Source organism: Poecile atricapillus, chromosome 1, assembly GCF_030490865.1.
Source record: "Poecile atricapillus isolate bPoeAtr1 chromosome 1, bPoeAtr1.hap1, whole genome shotgun sequence".
NCBI classification, from domain to species: Eukaryota; Metazoa; Chordata; class Aves; order Passeriformes; family Paridae; genus Poecile; species Poecile atricapillus.
This window is the reverse complement of record NC_081249.1, coordinates 31,735,405-31,756,300: the sequence shown is the minus strand read 5'-3', so window position 1 is coordinate 31,756,300 and position 20,896 is coordinate 31,735,405. Positions and strand designations below refer to the sequence as shown.

At 39.0% G+C, this 20,896-nt stretch overlaps 1 protein-coding gene across 6 annotated transcripts in view; it reads left to right on the top strand.

Moving 5' to 3' along the window:
- The window catches only part of UBE3A (ubiquitin protein ligase E3A), a 55,011-nt gene that overhangs the window by 10,966 nt on the left and 23,149 nt on the right, over positions 1-20,896 (top strand). For 3 of the 6 annotated variants that reach the window (XM_058833214.1, XM_058833201.1, XM_058833193.1), the window contains 3 exons: positions 6,511-6,657; positions 7,261-7,379; positions 10,693-10,737. In XM_058833214.1, the coding sequence (XP_058689197.1) occupies positions 7,360-7,379; positions 10,693-10,737 (65 nt within the window). In that variant the 5' untranslated portion in view covers positions 6,511-6,657; positions 7,261-7,359. The remainder of the gene's footprint in view (positions 1-6,510; positions 6,658-7,260; positions 7,380-10,692; positions 10,738-20,896) is intronic. The other 3 variants (XM_058833221.1, XM_058833210.1, XM_058833230.1) reach the window with 1 other exon arrangement.

Below are 20,896 nucleotides of genomic sequence, written 5' to 3'. Positions count from 1 at the left end.
ATAGACAGGCTCTAATAAAACTGTTAATTCTATGCTGAAACTTTAGCTGTAGTGGGTATTAAAAATTGTAAGTCTCTCAGAAAGCTACAATGTTACATTGTCACAATCCAGATGTTCCTGAGAGAATTGTATAGATTGGTCCTTTACTGTAGCAGGCATCTGGCAGGTAGTGTACATTCGTTTTTGCACCCACAGCACCACTGGGACCACCCACCTGCTTCTTGCTCTCCGGTGTCAATACCAGTTCTGTGTATGATGGCTCTTCTTCAAGCCTAAGCTGTTATTTCTTTATTGCCATTATTCCTTCTGGCTTCTTTTCTTCTGGATGTTTAACTGCTTGCCACTGTATGTATGCATAGAGTCTTTTTAATGGTATGTGCTTCATAAATTGATGAGGAATTCCCCTCTAATCCCTCACAAATTGTGAGTAGTAAATACTAACGGAACATCAGAAAAGCTGAATGTCGTGCTACAGAATAGTATGGTTGCTTGGTTTTAGTATCAATTACATTTAAACAAGCATGCTGAAGAACTTGGTGAACAGAAAGATGCTTACATGGAAGGCAGCGTGAAAGATCGGTGGCAAAAGAAATCAATATAGAGCATAAGCAAAAGGACAGAATAAAAGTTTCAGTAGTAAAGCTAAAGCAAAGCTGTAAAACTTACCTGCCTGCAAAATAACATGATTAGTAGCCAATAAAGGAGAGTTAGTGAAAGACATTTAAATAGGTGATTTGATTTCACCTACTGGTGTAGAAGGGGCTTTTTTTCCTGGCTGTCTATCATTTTGGAAGGGAACCTGAAGTAACAGGTACAACTGAAATAGAAACAAATGGTTCTGCTGCAAAAAAAACTTAGAGGTGTGTGTAGTGGAAGAAGAAAATCAGCTGTGGTCTAAGTATAAAGCACAGAAGCTGAAGAATAATTTTGGATCTTTCCTGCTTTTACAAAGGTGAACAAAATACTTATATGCTCTCACTGAAATATTAAACCAAAACCAGATGTTGAAGGCGAAATCTGGAGTCCAGAGTTGCAGGGGTGGTTGTGTAAAATGGAAATAACACGCAGACCTCTAGCTTTGGCCTGAGGGGAGGGAATGGGAGAGAACATTAGATATTTTTCTGTTACTCTGTGATTTATGGATATCATAGTTTAACCCCAGCTGGCAGCTAATACCAAACAGCCACTCTATCACCTACCCACACAGTGGAATGTGGAAGAGAATCGGAGGAGTAAAAGTGAGAAAACTCGTGGGTTTAGATAAAGATAATTTAATAGGTAAAGCAAAAGTTACACATGCAAGCACAGTGAAACAAGGAATTAATTCACCACTTCCCATGGACAGGCACATATTCTGTTACCTCCAGAAAATCAGGGCTCCATCAAATGTAACAGTGACTTGGGAAGACAAATGCCATAACTCCGAACATTCCCCCTTTTGCCTTCTTCCCCCAGCTTTGTATGCTGAGCATGATGCCATATAATATGGAATGTCTCTATGGTCAGCTGGGGTCAGCTGTCTCAGCTGTGAACCCTCCTCACTCCCTGTGCACCCCCAGCCTCCTCGCTGGTGGGGTGAAGAGCAGAAGAGGCCTTGAATCTATGAAAGTGCTGCTCAGCAATAACAAAAACATCCCTGTGTTAACACAAATCCAAAATACAGTCCCATACTAGCTACTGTGAAGAAAATTAACTCTATTCCAGCCAAAGGCAGTACAGTGGAGAGTATTGACATCAAGGCAAAGTATACAGATATTATAGTTTGAAACCTTTATGTAAATCTATGTTTGATCTCTTTGTATTGAGTTTCACAAAATTCTGCCTTTATGAAACTTGATAACTTGTGTTTTTACTGAAATGCAAATTCCAGAGTGGCACTAACTTTAATTTGAAAACAGTACCAAATTCAAATTCCCATCCCAAATAATTTTTTCAAGTGGTAATTGTTCTCATTATCCTGCATGCTTGTGTTCCTGCTCTAATTTGAACTTGTCAGCCTTCAGTTTGTATTCATGGGGATTTTATATGCATTCTTTCAGTTGGAAGATCTTTATTCTTTTTTTGCTGTAAGAAAACTTAGTTTCTTCCTGTATCTATATTGGTAGGCTTGATTAACTTTGAACTCTTTTCATTATCTAATGACGAGGCATTTTCTTCTATCTTCATGGTGTCTTTGTTGCTCTTTTCTACTACTTCTGGAACACTTTTGAAGAATATTGAGTAATTGGAGAACTGAGTTTAAGTTTGGAAGATGTGTGAAGTACTTTGTGCAGATGAACAGATACTTTTCCAGGGAGTCTTCATGAGTCATATCTGTCATTCTTTTTGTAATACATGGGAGCATGTGTACATTTGTACATCAGTTGTGACTGCTTTAGTCACTTTAAGTTGGCATTTTCCAGGATAGAGCCCAATTCTTTCAGTTTTCTAACTAATGTGATTTTGCATTTGTTATTACTAGTTGAATTGCTTGGTTTACCAGGAAAAAAATTAATATAGAGGCCTTATTACTGTTTGGTTGGGGCTTTTTTGGCTCCCCTAGGATTTATATGAGCAAGTTGTATTAGTGGCTATTTTATTTTACTGTAGAATCAGTAATAATTTTGCCTACTAATTAGGTGAAGAAAACTTATATTTTTTTTTTTTGTGCATTGGAAGCAGAATACAGGCAAGAGAAGTAATTTGTACTTCCAACTTTATGAAGAAATATAGGCTCAAACATGCCTATTACTTTTTTTTTTTTTTCTGCATATGACAATTTAGGTTGCATTTAGGGGTTTGATGAATATTCTCCAGGACATTTGACTCAATCTCAAGTTATGAAAGGCCAACTTTCCTCTTAGGTGTCAGTTTTTTACTGTAGAGATGATTGTTTCATTGTGGTACTCAAAGTTATTCTAGAAATCTACAAAATTCATTCTTGGGGCATTCAGAGCGATTCTTCAGAAGACCATCAAAAGCTGTCTTTAGTGGTACATTCTTGAGAGAGATGGTTATATTTAATTAAGCAACTCAAATTCTGGTACTGAAAGGTAATGTAGACCATGGCACTTTGTAGTACAGTGAATCACCCCTATTCTCATGATAGATCAAAAAGAGAATCTTAAATTTGGATCAAAGACTAGTTGGGAAGATACTTAAAATTCCTTTGTAAAGGAAACCAAAGTTCTTACAAGAGCCACTTCCCACAAGTGCTACTCTTTTAATAAGTCCATCAGAAGTTATCATTTAAATGAGGAAATTGTTCATCTTCTAGGGGATCTTCCTAGACCTCAGATACTGTGTGTCAGCTGCCAGATTGCATTGCTCTCGCAGAAGGGGACCATCAAATAAGCCAGGGATAGCAATATGTTTAGGGGAGTCCATGTAAGTAACAAGTAAGTGTTCAAATAAGTGATTGGTACCTGGAAGTTATTTGCCTTCTTTTTGTTGCTGAAAAAGAAGTACTTAAAATCTCCAGGGTGTGGCTTTAGGTTCCGTATGTTGAAGTTGGGGACCTCTTTTTGCCTCATGCACCTAGACTTTCAAGGTTTAAGGAAGTGTGCCAAGATATTTCATCAAACTATGCAACAAAGTTGCTTTTAGCCCCTTTTGATGCATCTGAAGTTGCTTTCTGACATCTTATTCTTTCACTCATTGTTTAACTCCTTGAGTTGATAGGAACATCTCTTTTTTCTTTTAAGAAAAGAAAGTGTCATCTTGGAGAAAGAGATGTTGTTCCAAATCACTCCGTAAACATTAATTATCCTGTTGCTTTTTGATGAGGGCTAGTTCAAGTCATGAAGTTCTTAGATACATGGTTTGAAGACATGGATCCTTGTTTATTGTCTTGCTAACTGTAGTAGGGGCTATTGCAGCCCTAGCTGATTCTACCCCTAGAAGACAGTCACTAGGCAGACACAGATGTATGTATCTGTACTGGAGCCTGCCCAGTCCCAAAGAGCCTGGCAGACATCTTGGGTTTCTTGGACATAGTCCACAGGCACAAACTTCCTTTCGTATCTTCAGCTGCTCAGTATGTCCGTAAAAGCCTAAACTGTAAGCCATGCTGATCATAACAGTGAGGACCAGGGAATTTATTTTTTTTAATAATATGAATAAATACCTGCTCCAGGGCTGCTGATTGTATTTTCTGTAAGGTAAGTTACAAACAGAGGAGCTTTTTTGCAGAGAGATTCCTGTGACAGAAAAGAATTGATTTAGACCAATTCAAAATTCATATTACTGTTTTCCAAGATCTAGTGTATTCTTCAATGTGGTTTTCCTTTCCTAACCAAGTAGTGTATTTTGACTCTCTTAACTAGGTTGGGGGGTTTTGTGCCTTGTTTGTATCAGGCAGCCAAAATGTCCTTTGAAATGTATTCAGAATAAATCTTTGATAGCAGTCTCCTTCACCAGCCACCCTGTGTTTCAACGTGCTGGTCTCTTTGCCAGCAGACACTACTCTGCTGATGCATAAATGAGTAAGGCTTTAGAAAAATTAATTCTTTCATCTGTGTTGGGGAATCCTTGCCAGTCATATTCTGTCCCACAGGAGTGGCAGCAAAGATAGGTGGGAAAGGTAGGATGAGGAGATAAAAGAGAAAAAGAATTCATTATGGTTTTTTACATCTAGACTGCTGAAAAGAAGCATGAGAATTTTAGACCACAGTACAGTAAGTCTAGTTTTAAGGTATCATGCAACAAATCAGAAATGCTGAAACTATCTTACTCAAAGCTCTGACCCATGACAAATTCAGTTTGTAGATACAAATTTCACAACAAAACTTAGATGAGTTAACTTCAGCTCAGTGAGGTTTGTGAGAGTTCAGACACTGCCTTCCATCACAGAACTGCTGTAGATACTATGTTCAGTAGTATTGTAAATCAGACTAACAGAGTTGGATCTGTATCAGGCCTTGGCGCAAACTTGTCTTGACTATGGCTGTGGAGCTGCCAACTTAATGTATATTTTTTAAAATTCCAAAGTCTGGTGGTGTTTGAATCCAGCACCAGCACTTCATGTGCTCCTTCACTGTTGTCAGTCATGTTCATGACTTCTCCCATATGAAACAGCCTTAGGAAATCTTAGTTTTACTAAGATTGATGGCAGCCTGGTGTTCCAGCATGCTTCCATTTGAATGGAAGACTACTGTAATAAGCTTTTGTCAGTAGTGTGGGTGATACAGGACCAAGTCTAGGTAGGGAGTCATTAGTCAGGCACACTCCAGAACATGAGCTGGTATTTCCAGTAGTCAGACAGAAGGCAGGTTTCCCAACCAGTGAGCCTTTAGAGATGATACCACTGTCCTCTGACCAGAGTACTAAAAGTTACTTGGGCAAAGTGCTAGAAGCAGTGTTAGAATAAGCATGTTTCCTCAAAACTAAGGCTTACCTGAAAGTGGATACTTTCAGGTCTTAATCAGAATGTCATAAGCAGAGCAGTGTTTTACAGCTTCTTGGTTTTGCATCAGCATCTTGGGTGTTGCTTTTCTGTATAGCTGATGGTCAGCAAACATTAAATGGAAAATCTTTACCCTGTTCTGTAATGTTGACAGATGAGGAACCTTTCCAACTGACTTTTAATCATTCTGTGTTCCTGGCATTGACTCAGTTAAACTTTGACAATTTACACCTATGAAACATAAGTACTGGAGAACCTCTGTTTTGTTTTGGAGATACTGGTAGCCTACTTCTTTTTTACTTTCCTTGTGTCAACTGCACTTATGATGAGAACACTCAACTATTACTGATGTTAAAATCAATAGATGGCACTGTACCTATCTCAGTGAATGATAAAACTAAGAAGCATCGTTCTGAAACTAAGACAAATTTTGTTCTGTGCAGAGTTTGTGGCAGAATGGCAAATTGTTGTAGATTGACAAAACTGGGCAGCTTTTCTGACAAACTTCAGAAAATCATAAGCCTTGCTATGATCTTACTGCAATAGTCTTATAATAGGTTAATGACTGAAGCACAAAATAAGGTGCAGTAAAGAAATAAATGTTTTTTACTAAATATTTAAAGCTGTCTGATGTGCTCTCTTAGTATTTGCACCAGATTGTTATGTCTGCAGGTGTTGCAGAGAGCTGCGGTTGTGCCCTCAATAGCTTTGTGCACCTTCATTCTGTGTGAGGCTTTTGCTGCATGGCAACCTGCAAATGTGGGGTTTCATCTGGGTTACCACAGGAATAAACTTCTCAGGATACTATACAGAGGTCTGTCTTCATAGCTACTGCTTTTAAGAGAAAAGTAAGATGACTTTTTATTTACTAAATACAATATTAACATTGCAATTTTTATCAGAATTTCATATTAGCAGAAAGTGAATGCTGTTTGTCATCTGATTCTGCTTCAGAGGCCTTTTTTCTTTTCTGGCTTTCTCCAGTGCACTTAGGAGTTTGGGTGGGGGGGAGAAAGAGAACGGGATGAATTGAGTGTTGAGGATTATGTTTGGAAATATTTTAGCCATTAACTTTAGTTTAGAGTAGATAATAGCAGTAGGTAAGAGACTAACTGGTTCCTTTTCAGCCATGGAAGTAATCAGCTGGGGTGGTCCCAGGGCGCTCTGGGCACGAGTATTGCTGAGTGATCATTGGCTGCCACCTGCGTGACAAAGTAAAGGACCAACCCTTCAGTTTATACCAGTGGAGCCAGATCACGGGAAGCAATTGACAGGTAAAATATACTTTTGAAAATTTAAGGGAGAGGAGAGAGGACACATTACATAAATGGAGCAAAGAACCTAAAAGATTTGCCATAGATAGCAAAGGTTGCTCCTCCGAAATTTCTTCATAGCTGTAGCTTATTTCTTTCTGGGGAGAGGCACACAACAAAGTTCTGGTTACTTTTTGCTCCCCTGGGAACAGAGACTTGCTAAGAAACAATGTTAACTGAGTTGTAGCAGCACAATATCTACCAGAATTTTATTGTAGTTAGAAATTGCAGATCATATTTATGCATACACTTCTAGATCTTTGAATGCTTGTTGTCTTGACATTGGGTGTTTTCCACTGGTTCAAGAGATGGGTATGGCTTTTGGTTTTTTAGAAAGACTAAAAATAAGTTGCTGAATTTTCAAGTTTACCAGTTGATTGTATTGTAGCAGGTTACTCTGTAAATTTGAATGCCATGCAAAAAATGAATGTAAGTAAGTGTTAATCTCACTGATGAAACAATGCTTAGCATCAATATTTTTCTTGTTTTATTTTTTTTTATTTAGAGAATTGGCTGAAAATAATTTTTAAGGACTTTTAACTAAATTATTTTTTACTTATTTAGAATTGTTAAGCTTATGCTTAGCCCAGCGTGATACAGGACTGGTGCGACAACTCAGTTTTGATCAGTGACTCAAAATTGTGATCACCCTGATGTCACCGAATGGCCACAGCTTGTAAAAGGTAAGCATAAGGCATATCAGGTTGTTTTCTACTATAATGTTTATTTTACGGTATTTAACTTGTATGGTTTGAAGTTAGTTTTATAAATAATGTTAAATTACATTGCTTGTTTAAGATAAGTCAGCTGGCAAAGCTGACTTGCACTCTTGCTAATAGTGATTTCAAAGCTCGCTTAGTTTGTCCTAGCCTGCTTTTTAAAATATAAGCATTGTCGTGCTCCATTATATCCCTCTTAAGAATGATACTTAAAAGTCTCTGGTAGTTTTTACTGGCATGCTGAATTTCTTTATAAATTGTTTAGCATACTTATCCAAGCATGTGTTCAGTTTTGGTTTTGAAATATTTATCTGGGAGGCTTGATGATGTTAAAATGTGTGTAAGTTTGCAAACCATTACTTTTCTCATCTAGAGAGGTACACTGGAGGTAAAAGGAGTGGCTTGTAGAATGGAGAAGTTGCTCCCTGTAGTATTGGAAATGAGCCACCATTTGAATTTGCGAGCTCATACTGCAGTATTCAGATTAGTTGGTGTCTTGTGATCAGTATCTACAATCTAATTCAAAGCTGAAATTTTTAAGAGCATTTGCTCTGAGATTTTCTCTGAACAGAACTCTTGTTTCAGATTTTAAGCATGATGAAAGGACGTCTTGCCGTACTATATAGTTGTTTTTCAGTACTGTTGCCTGCTCACAGGAAATAACAAGGTATCTTGTTTGTAAACAATTGGGTATAGCAAAATAAATAGCTTCTCATCAAACAAGTACAATTCCTGTAATTAGATTGAGCTTCCACTTCATTTTACTGAGTATTCAAAGCTCAATTTTATTAGGTGCTTACATTGTCATTTGAAACCATTTAAAATCAAGTTAATATGTCCATTAATAGTTCTGCAAATCATAGTTATAGTAGGTCTGCTCATGTTTTAGAAAACAATAAGCTGAAGGAATTTTCACCCTGTGTTACCTTAGAGGACCAAACCTTTTTTGACCCAGCTAGATGATATTTTTTTCTTATATTGTGTATCTTAGAGATGCAACCTTTTTTATTTTTTTTTTTTTTTTTTAGTAACATATGCTGAACTGTATTGTCTTTTCACAGCCCTGATAATATTCTCACAAATAATGAGGATAGGAATTGTACATATCTGTACATATCTGTACTGCAGATCACCAGGCTACTTTTTTTACGTGCAGAGTTTAGATGCCAATCTGCTCTTTTTCTGTAATTCTTCATACTGCTGTTTGTTTTAAAGGCTGAAAGTGATCAGTGTTCTCGATGTTTTTCTTTTAACACCGCTATTTCCTTTCCATTTTCATAACAACTAAAAGCAGTACTCTTTCCCAAAGCTTCAATGTGTTGTATGTCCCAATACTAGAATTAAGAGCACAAAGCCTTAAATGTCCAGACATTTTGCTACCATTTTCTGAAGTCCTGGAAGTAAACAGAGGAGCTAACCAGTATAAATATAAATGTGTCTTTCTGCTCTTTCAGCTTCTAACACCTACATGCTCAGTGAATAAGTGGGAAAAAAATTGACACTCTTTTCACTAAGTATTTAGAGGCTTGCTTTGGTCACTGGATTTAAAGGGAAATTTTTTATTTGTTTTACTGAGCATTACTTACATCAACAGCTGCCTTGTCAGTCTTGAATTTAATGAGTAAGGGAAACCTAGTTTGGAGGTAATAAATAGAGGCCAAATTCTGAGATTGGGCAGTTTTTGTTGTTTTCCAGTTAAAGTGTATTTACATTTTATGCATGGGTATAAAGTTGGTTTAATAGAAGTTCAGAAATCTGTCCCTAGTGTCCATTAAAGTTTATAAGTTAATGAAATACAAAGAAATAATATCCTGTGTTCTGCATCATCTGTCACCACACAGTATCCAGCTAGCCTAGGAATTATAAGTTGTCTGCCAGAAATGCCTTCTAGGCACTGAGTCTGCTTAATACAATCCAAAAAGTTGTTAAGATCTGGTATTTCAGAAAAGGAACTAAAATTCTAGTAGAGAATTTGGAGACCAGTTCAAGCTTAAATAGGAGAGACCATTCAGTAAAATAGCACAGTGTAACAGGAAAAAATTAATGTATCAGGCTAAATGTGGAAATTTCCAATAGAATTTAGAATATTATAATAAACAGAAATTTAGAAATTACGTTCCTATAAATAAAGATTTTTTTTTTTCCCCTTTAAAGCTACGGGAAAGTCTGCTTAGCCATCCTAACCAAAGTCTCAGAGCAGACTCTGGTGAAACCTACCAAGTTAGTTCTGCTTGCAGATTTTAGCTCACTTCTCATTTTAGAGAGCTGTCATGAAAGACATTTTTGTTCATCTAAGCTGCAGAGCTTTACTGTAATGGCTGTGCTCTGTTTCTACTCCTTGCATAGTATTTCCAGAATGACAGTTCTGGTCAACTGTACCAAAGTCTGTTTAGAACCAAGCGAAGGTTCCCTAAGGTCTGATTTCAGGGCATCCTAAGATGATGGGTATCAAAAGTGCTGCATTTGTACTGCCTTGTCTTCTGGCTTGTCTGGCTACAAACTCGCTGGCTAGGGAAAGCTCTCCCTCAAAGAGAGGAAAAAAATACTGTCTAAAAAAAAATTAACAGTTGAATCAGTGCTGTCTCAAGGAACATGGGAATAAGGAGGAACTAAATAACTATAATTTAGTCTACTTTTAAGTTAATGTTGACTTATATTGCTCTGTAAATTAGTGTCAGTGGGGTTGCCAGGTTAAACACAGGTGCTGTTTGTGGCAGGCAGTAACACTTAATTCTGAATACTACTGGCTGATCTCTTGACAGGATTGAAGAAAAGAGAAAGGTGTCTGTGAGATTAGTTCCATGAATTCAGGTGGAGAGAGACGCACGATTTGCTTTGAGATCCTTTTGGACCCTGCTTCTGAGCTGCTACTTCTTAGAGTCCAGCTCTGTAGAGAATTTGTTGGTTGCAGTTGATCACTGATAATCTTTGACTACACATTTTGGTTATAGAAGTGGTTATGAAAAATTAGCCCACATCTGGAGCAGTATGCAGCCTGAATGAGGAAGTACTGCCAGCAGATCTCTTCCCTAATGGCTCCTGTTGCAAAAGTGGTGGGGAAGAAGTGCTCTCCTTCTTAGGGAAATTTGGCTTCATTTTACCATTATGTTTTATGTAATAAACTGTATTCTAGAGATTGAGAAATTAAATCTGCAAGTATCAAAAAGTTGATGCTTTTAGTGGCAATAATACATTGCATTCTATCTTTCATAACTTCATATTGTAATGACTTAAAAGAACAAGCAATGCTTAAGGTTTTTTCTATCTGGTTTTGCAGATCACCAGGAGAACCGCACTCTGAGAACATTGAAACTAGCCGAATGTAAGTAAATGAGTGGATGAGTTTGGTTTATCTTGATTAAAAGTGTTCTGAACATATATAACAGTCACTCTTGCATCTGCTTAATAAAAAAAATACAAAAGCTGAGTAGAACTGTAAAATTATCTGAGAAAATTTCAAATTAGTATTTTGCAATTTTTGCACTTTTAAGCCTCTGCAGAAACTGATTTTTTTGGAGGGTCAATGAGTTGTAGGGAAAGTTTAGAGGTTTCATTTAACATGAACCAGTAGATGGTGGCATAATACAGTGTCAGAAATCTTACGGCCTATATTCAGACTTGACAGTAGGGATGTATTTTCTACCTGCTGTTCACTAACATCTTGCATGGGTTTGAAGACACTTGAGTACTAAGGCACAATACCTGCTGGTATGTGTTGTGGCAGATGGATTGTTGAACTAAGAAAAAGCAATTGTGACTTAATTTATTGAATTTATATGCCAGTTACTTCTAAAACAGAAAACTAGCTCTCTTTCACTAAACAGTATTCACAGAGCATCTTGCTGACAGGATTGAACCTTTTTTTGTCTGTCTTCATTAGGTTAGAAGCCAAGATGAACTAAAATCAAGATTATGGTGGGCTAAAGTGTTCATTTCAATTTAAGATTCAAAGGGGTTGCAGGAATTAGAGGAACATTAAAAAAAAAAAAGTTGAGACTTTGTTCTTCTGTGAGTTAGCAAAGAAAGATTTTTTTCTAGCTATTCAAACTGTCCTGTCATAGACCTCAAACAAGGAAACCACAAGCTGCTCTTCTGGCTTGCAGCACAAGTTCTAAAATAATAGAGGGAATGTAGCCCAGTAGTTGGTGTGCTGTCTGAGGCTTCAAAGGATCTGGGTTCATTTCTCTTCTGCCACAAACTTATTCTCTGACCTTAAACTGTCTCCTTCATGCCTTCCCCCCAAGCGGTCTAGCATTTTACATGCCATGGGCTGGATGCCATTTTCAGCATGCTTTGCAGGCTAGGGACATAGTGTGAATTGCTCAAGGACTTCTCTGCTGTAGCTGCCTGACTTGAGCAAAGCTGCAGTGAGTCCCCTGACACACATTGGACTATGTACCTAAAAAATGAGCAGGAGGAAACAGTGAGGGCTTTTCTGATGTTATTAGCAATTCACTGCAGTGAAGCCTTTTCTTGCACTAGGAGAAGCAGTTCTCCTGGTATGACATAGTTCTTTCCCTCACTTATACCACCTGCTGCAGAAGTGCTGCCCAACTGCTTTCTTAGGAGTGAAAGTTGCAGAGATCCTGACCTGAGAGGTGACCCTGCCTGTTGCTACATGGACTGTGTGTGTTGCTGCGTTATAGGTCACAGGGAAAAACTCCTGCCATGATCTCTTACTCCTGCTCCAGTAGTGGCTCCTTCTGCATTGTGGATTATTGTTCCTGCAGCGAGTTGTGTCCTCTTGTTTCCTTGGCCAAGCCAAACACGGGAGATAAGGCTGCAGCTTGGCTATAGTCCACTCTGGATGTTATCAGTTGGATTGCTGTGTTTTATGCATTTTAAGCAAAAATGTATCAGCAGCACTCACCTGATGTGGAACAAAAACTTTAAGGACCTAGGATAAATGAGAAGTAAAAAGCAGTAAAACTTTATTCCTTCTAGAAGTTTGACAAGTCTTGTGTGTGTGATTTATCTTCCTTAAAACTGAACACAAAAAAATAATTTACAGTAGTGTTATAGCTGAGTACTTTTTCTTTTTGATGTAGGCCAGTGATCAGAGTGGCACTGATTCATAAATATTAGCTATCTGTCTAAAATAAAAGTGAGCCAGGAAAGTTGTAGGAATTCACATATTTACTAGTAGTTATACAGTATATTTACAAAACTAAATGCTTTTTAGACTATATCACAGTGTGGTGTGTACTACACCTGTTACAGAGACTTTTTGCAATCCTGCTGCATAGCTGCTCTTGCCACATAAAGTGGAACGGCAGGTTGAGTGGTTGAGTTGTGACCTGCAAGCCCGCTGTGTTGCTGCAATAGTTACTGTGTTATTTACATGCCTAAAATTCATTAGTAAGTGCAGGGACTAAAGTAAGTGGTTTTTTGTTTGCACAATGAATTATTGGTTTAGCTCTGGTTGGCTGATATAATTGCTTTACTTATTTCCATGTTCTGAATTGCAGAGCTCTATACCAAGAGCATAGTCATATATATTTCACATGTGTGAATGAAAAGAAATTTAAAGAAAATATTCAGATTCTTACACAGTAAAATCTTCCATGTGTAAGTCTTCTTATCTCAGGCTTTTCAAATTCTGGGTCTCCATGTGATGAACATCTTGGTGCTAGCCCAAAGTTAGGAGCCTTTTTATCTTAACATTCAGGTCTTAGAATTGTTAACACATCAGCATCTTCTGTTTGCTCCTGTTGAACCTCTCCATTGACTTTCAGCTTCGATTAGTATAACTTTCTTAAAACCTCTTTGGCAATAAATTACATAATTTGATTGTTTAACAATAACTTCTAATCTGTTCATGTGCTTTCACTCTCTATTTCATGGTGTCACTTATCAAGGCAAAGGTATGGCTGTCTTCATATGGCTTTCCGTGCATTTCATGTTTCCTTCTCTCTGCTTTTGAGGATGGGATTCTATGCAATTTTGAAACCCTTCTCTGTTTTTTTTAATAGGACTGTAGCAATGCAATTTTTCTGAGACAGGATTGTGAGATAGGTGCTGTGTTCTTCACTCCCTTTCTCTGTCTTCCTGCATTGCTCCATATAGCCAGGACAGACTTTCTGTTCAGAGTTGCCCTTCCTGAAGAAGTGTCATGCCTTTGTCAGCACATGATGTTCCCAGAGGCATGCTGGATCTAGAATACACAATAGGAAGGGAGGTTCTTTGAGTTAAGCCAGTATGGTCCAAGGGGGACTCACAATCCCCCCCTGCTATTGGCATTCACCACACTAGAAAGAATGGTGTTTTGAAAATGTGAGCTCCATGCACATGCACATTTGCCAGATGCGTGTTTGCTGTGGTGCCAGAGGCTGAGGCAGGCAAAAGGTGTTACAGTGCTGCTTGAACAAAGGGCTGGGCTCCAGCTGTGGGTGGAGTGTTTGGCAGTTTGGTGTGCAGAGCTCTTCAAAAGACTCTGTGTGGGCAGTGCTATTACTGGAAGCTTGCCTTTTCTAGCACTGCCATTCTTAACTCTAAACAGAAGCAGGAAAACCGGTGTGCAAGGTTTGAACCTGAAACTTGCATGAAGCAATATTTAACTTCACAAAGATGACCATCTGCACCTCTTCTAACAATTTTTGATGTGCTGGTTGTCTTGTTTCTGAAGTATAGTGTAACTGTTGCAAATGTGTCTCTTTATGCCCCCCTTAACACATCTATTGAAAGTTGTTTTGCTGTTAGTACTAAAAAAACTGCTTTTCCTGGGTTTTTTCTTACCCAAAGGACAAACATAGTTTCCATGCAAATTAATGTTGGTTTTTTGTTGTTGTTTTGGGGGGGGTTTGTTTGTTTGTTGTTTGTGTGTGTATGTGTTAAGAAAATTGCTTACGATCATTTTGGCACTTCTAAATTCCTAATAGCCATTGTAACACAGGCTGTGGTAGATTTCCATTTAATAAAATTAACCATCTTGGAGCAATCATAGAATCATCAAGGCTGGAAAAGAACTCCAAGATCATTGAGTCCAACCCTTGACAGTCACCACCTTATCGACTAGACCATTTCACCACATGCCATGTCCAGTCATTTTTTGAACATGTCCAGGCAGGGATGGTAACTTCACCACCTCTGTGGGCTGCCCATTCTAAAGTTTGACAGCCATTTCAGTTAATAAATGTTTTCTGATGTCCAGCCTGAACTTGCCCTGGCACAGCTTGATGCCATTTTCCTCTTGTCCTGTCACTGGTTGCCTGGGAAAAAAGATCAACCCTCACCTTGTCATGGTTTTGAACCAGTAATTAACAAAAAGGGGGAAAAAAAAGAATTATTTATTTTTTGCTGTGAGATATTGATTAAAACAAGAGCAAACCAGGCATAAAACTTAAAAGGAATAAAGAAAGTTTATTGACAAACTACAAGAATAAGAACACCAGAATAAACTTTTAGAAAAACCTTTTCATTTCTCACTGCTCACCATTCTTTTGTTCACATGACAACAGAGACAAAAACTTTAGCATTTTGATGGTTTAAACAGTCCCAATTCTTTCTATAGTCTTTTCCTCAGTTTCTGTAGAGAAACAGAAGTTCCTTTCTGTTAATTTATGGAGTTTCTCACAAGAAAACTATTTTTGTTATAGTTTCCCGTTTCTCTGATATCAGCTGCTCAGAGCTGCTGTTATCAGAGCCCACCCCTCCTATTCCACATCACTCTGAAATGTGTTATAGGTCATGAGTTCGGGGATAGCATTTTAAGGATAAGTTATTCAAAGGCAAAAAGTATTCTTCATCTGTTTTTGTGAGCTTCACTAGAAAACAGTTTTCTCATTGCCTCTCAAGGCTTCAAATCTCCCAGCACTTCACTATACCACAATTACTCTACTTTTTACTCAAATTTACACTTTGAACACTCTGTTCCTCCCCATACTCTATCATGAATTAAAGGAGTTCTTTTCAGGGCTTTATTGTCCATCCCCATAGTTTTAACAGAAAGATATTTCAGCTTAATTAAAGCATCTTCTTAATTCTCTACCTTTCTTGAAGCTTCTTTTCTTTCTTGTCACTGGTAGTTTATAAAGTCTCTTTTCATGTTGATCACTCTTCTTTTCTCTCTCTGGATAAAAAGATTAATCCGCAAGTCTCATCTGGATAAGAAAGAGTTAAAATCTTGCCTAAGCTTTTGTAGATGGTTCGGTGATCTCTGCTGAACAGGAGCTGGAGCTGTCTGCGATAGAAAAGTTCCTCATAGCTGCTCTGGAGAGCATGGTCACCATCTCTGCTTGCAGCAGGCTTAGAGCTCTTCTCCTTCTTTACTCGGCAGTTTTCTGGTAAATTCCATCACGGCAAAACCTGCAGCCAAGCCAGGAACCGGCCTGGCCCGGCTTGGCTCGGGGCAAGCTCCCGCAGGCCCCATCTCCCGGCCGGGAGAACGGCAGGCCCAGCCCTGCCCCCCCCCCCCCGGCCACGTGGCCAGGCAGAGCCCGAGAGGCCGAAGCTCTGCTACCTTTCACAGCTAGAAGACAAAAAGAACCACAGAGTTCTGGTTGTACACTTTAAGGTGGGGTTCACAAGTTGATTCTACTTTTCAATGGCTAAAACTGCTGTCAATTCTCAGCAATGACCGATAATTGGTCAGGAGAAAAGACTCCCAGCAGTCCCCAGCAACTTGAACTTTCTTAAAGGTAAAGTAACCTCATGACACACCTGAATACAGCCTCCTTTCAGGTGGTTGTAGAGAGTGATAAGGTCGCTTTTGACCCTCCTTTTGGTCAGGCTAAACATCCCCAGCTCCCTCAGCTGCTCTTCATAAGACTTGTTTTCCAGACCCTTCACCAGCTCCATTGCCCTATTTTGAACACACTCCAGCACCTCAGTGTCTTCCTTGCAGTGAGTTGCCTAAAACTGGACATGGGATTCAAGATCCAAGAACAAGGAGATCACAGCCTCGTCCTGCTGGCCACACTATTTCTGATACAGGCCAGGTCACCATTGGTCTTCTTGGCCACCTGGGCACACACTGGCTCACGTTCAGCTGCTGTGGACCACACCTCCAGGTCCTTTTCAACTGGACAGCTTTCCAGCCACTCTGTCAGCAGCCTGTATCACTGCCTGGGGTTGTGACCCAAATGCAGGACCTGACACTTCACCTTTTTAAACCTCATGCTGTTTGCCTTGGCCCAATCAATCCAGCCTGTGCAGATCCCTTCCTACCGTCCAGCAGATCAACACTCCTGTCCAGTGTGAGATTTATATGTAAAAATAATGTAACAGTTATTGTGTTCTAAGCAGAAACCATTCAGAAGCATGTTATTTTGTGCTGGTATTTCCAGACAAGTATGAAACATCCATGTGTATTTCTAAAATTTAAGTAAACTTATGAGCAAAAATTATGCGGTTTGCAGGTATTTTAAACTTCAGGTACGTTTTGAATGTAAATGTAAACTTGAATGTAAATGCTTTGTAGTTGAGCTGTAAATTATTATGTGTTTCACATCTTTCAGATATTCCTTTTATGTGTAAACTTCTGATTTTCTCTGTGGCAAGAGATTCCTTTACATTTAAGGTATTTGAGAAATGTAAATTACATTCTGTTTCATAGGAACTTTTGAACCAGCACACTCAGTCCTTGTTTTTTACAGGTTTTAGACATTCAAAAATTACTACAGAAAATACAGCCCAGTTCACCTTTGGCTTGGTGGTACATGTTTCTTGTGATGTTCCACAATTTTGGCACCATTTAAATTACTAATGCAAAGTACTTATTATCTGGCTTTTTATTAGCTAAAGAACATATGGAAAGCCTAAAGGCAATTCTTTTTTTCTGTAACTACTACAAACTAAGTCAGTGAATGCTAATTTCATTTTAAACAGAAAAGTATGCTTGTGAAATTACTGGACTTTAGGGAAGGAAGTTTGGTGTCTATTTTAGGTGCCTCTCCTCCTCACTGAAGCAGTGTATATTGCTTGAGGAGGTTATACAAGGCCCACTGAGTGGGAAGTTATCCTTCAGTCATAAGGATATGCCTGTGAAATGTTTACAACTGCAGTCACACCGGTGCAGTTTCATAGTTGGACTTGCAATAACAATGAGTATTTGGAAAGGTCTATGCAAGTCAGTCACTACAGCCTAAGCTGCAGCAGTAACTATACGTGCTAATGTAGCGAGAACTAGACCTTGAGTTTTCTAAGGGACCAGTTGTTCTTCACCAGATCCCTTTATAGGAACTTAAAGAGAACTGCGGTCTTCAGGGGTGTAGTGTGAGCTAAGAATAGAGGGTGGTGGTTTTATGTTACTTCGCTTGATGAACCAGTTTTAATGCCTCAGGCCAAGAACTTTAGTTTTCAGCATACTAAATGAGCAGGGGAGCATAGAAAGAGATCAAGTTTTCACTTTTGGACAATACACAGAGTATACTACAAGTTATTTTGCTGAGTAATGTAGAAATAGGAAATGTGGGCTTTTTGGCAAAGAACAGCGATAATAATACCTGAAGTACACCAGTGGGAATGTGATATGGAATGTCTGTTTTGTAAAATCACACACTGACTTACTCAGAATTGCATTTTTTTTAAGTCCTTTTATCGATGAACCTCAGTAAGGGCAGCTCATGTGGAAAGCTTGGTAAATTCTCTTCTACCTTCTGAGGTCTGTATCCTCACTTAAATTTATTTTATTTATTTACCTAAATCATTTGTCTGAGGTAATGTGAAAAGCCTGTAGAGTAGCTGCCAGGGAGAGGGGGGAAGATCTAGCTGGATCCCTGTATGTTTATGGGGCCTTACAGAACTCAGACAAGAATACTCAAAGAGATGGCTGATGTCATTGCAAGGCCTCTCAAGGATTTTTCAATGATCTTCGGAATCTGGAGAGGTCTCAGTCAACTGGACATTGGCTGATGTTGGCCCAATATTCAAGAAGGGCAGGAAGAATGACCCTGAAAACTACAGGACTGTCAGTCTCACATCAATGCCTGGTGAAATTATGGACAAGACTTTTCTGGAAGTTACTGAAAAATACGTGGACACTGCAGACAGTCACAGCCAGCATGGGTTCATGTCAAATCTGATTTATTTTTATGACAAAGTAACTAATCTAGTTGATCAAGGGAAATGGGTTGATGTCATCTTTTTGGATTTCCATAAAGCTTTCAATACTGTCTCTCACAGTATTCTTCAGGATAAAATGTCCAGAACACAGCTGGATAAATACATCATGTGAAGGATGAGCAACTGGCTTCACAGCTCAGGCACACAGGGTTACATGGGGCAACATCAGACGGGTGACCTATCACTAGAGGAGTTCCATAGGGCTCCATCCTTGTCCCTTCTCAACATCTTTATAAATTACTTGGATAAGGTCTCAAAGGTATACAAAGTAGATTTGCTAGTGATACTAAATTAGAAGGTGCTGTTGACTCTCTGGAAGGCAGGCAGGTCCTGCAGGGAGACCTGGTCAAATTAAGAGGTCGAGCAACCACCAGCTACATAAAGTTCAACCAGTACAAGTGCTCCTGGGCCCTGCATCACAGAAGGGCCCCTGGGGGTCCTGGTCAGTGGCAGGATGACCATGAGTCAGCAGTGCTCTGGCAGACAGGAGGGCCACCCCTGTCCTGGGGGCATCAGGCACAGCGTCACCAGCCAGGCCAGGGAGGGGATTGTCCTCTGCTCTGCACTGGGGCAGCCTCACCTGGAATATTGTGTGTGCAGTTTTAGGTACTGCAATATGAGAAAGATACAAAGCTATTAGAGAGCATCTGAAGGAGGTCTACAGAGATGGTGAAAGGCCTTGAGGGGAAAGCTGTAAGAAAAGTGTCTGAGGCCACTTGCCTGTTCAGCCTGGAGAGGGACACTGAGGGGGGACCTCATCAAGGTCTACAGCTTCCTGATGAGGGGAGGCAGAGGGGCAGACACTGATCTCTTCTGTGTGGTGACAGGACCTGAAAGCATGGCATGAAACTGTCAGGGAAGATTTCGGTTGGATATTATGAAAAAGTTGTTCATCCAGAGGGTGGTTGGGCACTGGAACAGGCTCCCCAGGGAAGTGGTCACAGCACCAGGCTTGAGCTTGAGAAGTGTTTGTTAGGTACATGGTGTGATTCGTGATGATGGTTCTGTGCAGGGCCGGAAGTTGAACTTTGATGATCCTTATGGGTCACTTCCAACTAAGGATATTCTGTGAAATTCTAATACTGCTGTATTCTAATATTGTTTGCTTCCATACTTGATTTGAAAAAAAGAAATCTAAAATACAGTCAGTCAGACCTTCTGTCTCTAATAGAGTTTCTGAGAACTTGAGTCAATGAGTCTCCAACCACAAGTCAAAAAAAAGTGTTTGTACAAGCAGCCTTACTGTAGTCATGACAAAGTTTGAGAAGTAATTGGTAGCTAAAAACTAAAAGCAAAAGAAATACTGCGTCCTTCAGAAGTTAGCTGTTAGTAACAAGTCTAAGCTTAGCTTTATCTACTGGCATCTCAGACATGACCTGATTAAAGTGGAGTGTTGTTTAAAGTAATAAAATGTGTTATTAATGTATCAGTGTTTATACATTGATGTAACTTTATTCAAGCTAGATGTGTGAGCTAGGAATGTGTGCGTATTGGTGGCTACAGCTCAGGTGTAAAAATTCAGCTTTTCCATATTAAATACTTAACCTGCTTACAAATTACAATATTTCACACTCTAAATCTGGAGGTCTGGAATGATTGAAAGTCAGGAATGATTAAAGCATAACATTTTGCATTCAGAAATAGTTGTCTCTGAAATAATTTACTGGTCCAAGTTGTATTAAAATGCTGCTGCTTTGGGAGGGGAGGTGAGTGGTTTTTCTTAAAGCCACTATATTAATGGCTGAAGTATGAAAGATAAGATTAAAAAAACCTGCTTATTTTTAGATGTACATGGAGAGAGGCATGTTTTCCTAAGTCTACATATAAAAATGTGTGAGAGACCAGAACTCTTCCCTTAGATTAGAGTATAGCTATTCCCTGTTACACAGTAATGGTTTTAATGGTATTACTCATGCTGCTTTTTCTTTCCACATCCATCTCAAAGTGCCAGGAAAACATTTCTGCTCAGTTGTTTTTTTGTTTGTTTTCTTTTCATTGCAACATACTGGGGCATTTGAAAGCTCAGGTAGACATCAAATTGTTCCCTTGTAAGATATATTTTCTTCTCTGGGATCATGAGATCTTGAAGAGTGAAAAGAAGGAAGCAGAGGTCTTATTGCTGAGTAATATACACCTCAGTAGTTACTCTCAGAACACTTTCCCATTTAAAGTGGCTGCATTGAAACTGCCATTTAACCAGACATTATTAATAGCGACGTGCAGCAAGTGCTGAGTAGTACCAGTGGGCCTAGCACTTCATTTCTGAAGTACTTGTTCTGCAGAATCTGTGCATGCATCAACATCAGGAAAGGCAGTTTTAAGTTAATATTGCAATTTCTGATGCTCTGATCTTCATAGTACTGTATCACTAATGTTCTGTAAAAGGCCTGTATGTTAAACCTAGTCTGAATGTTCGAAAT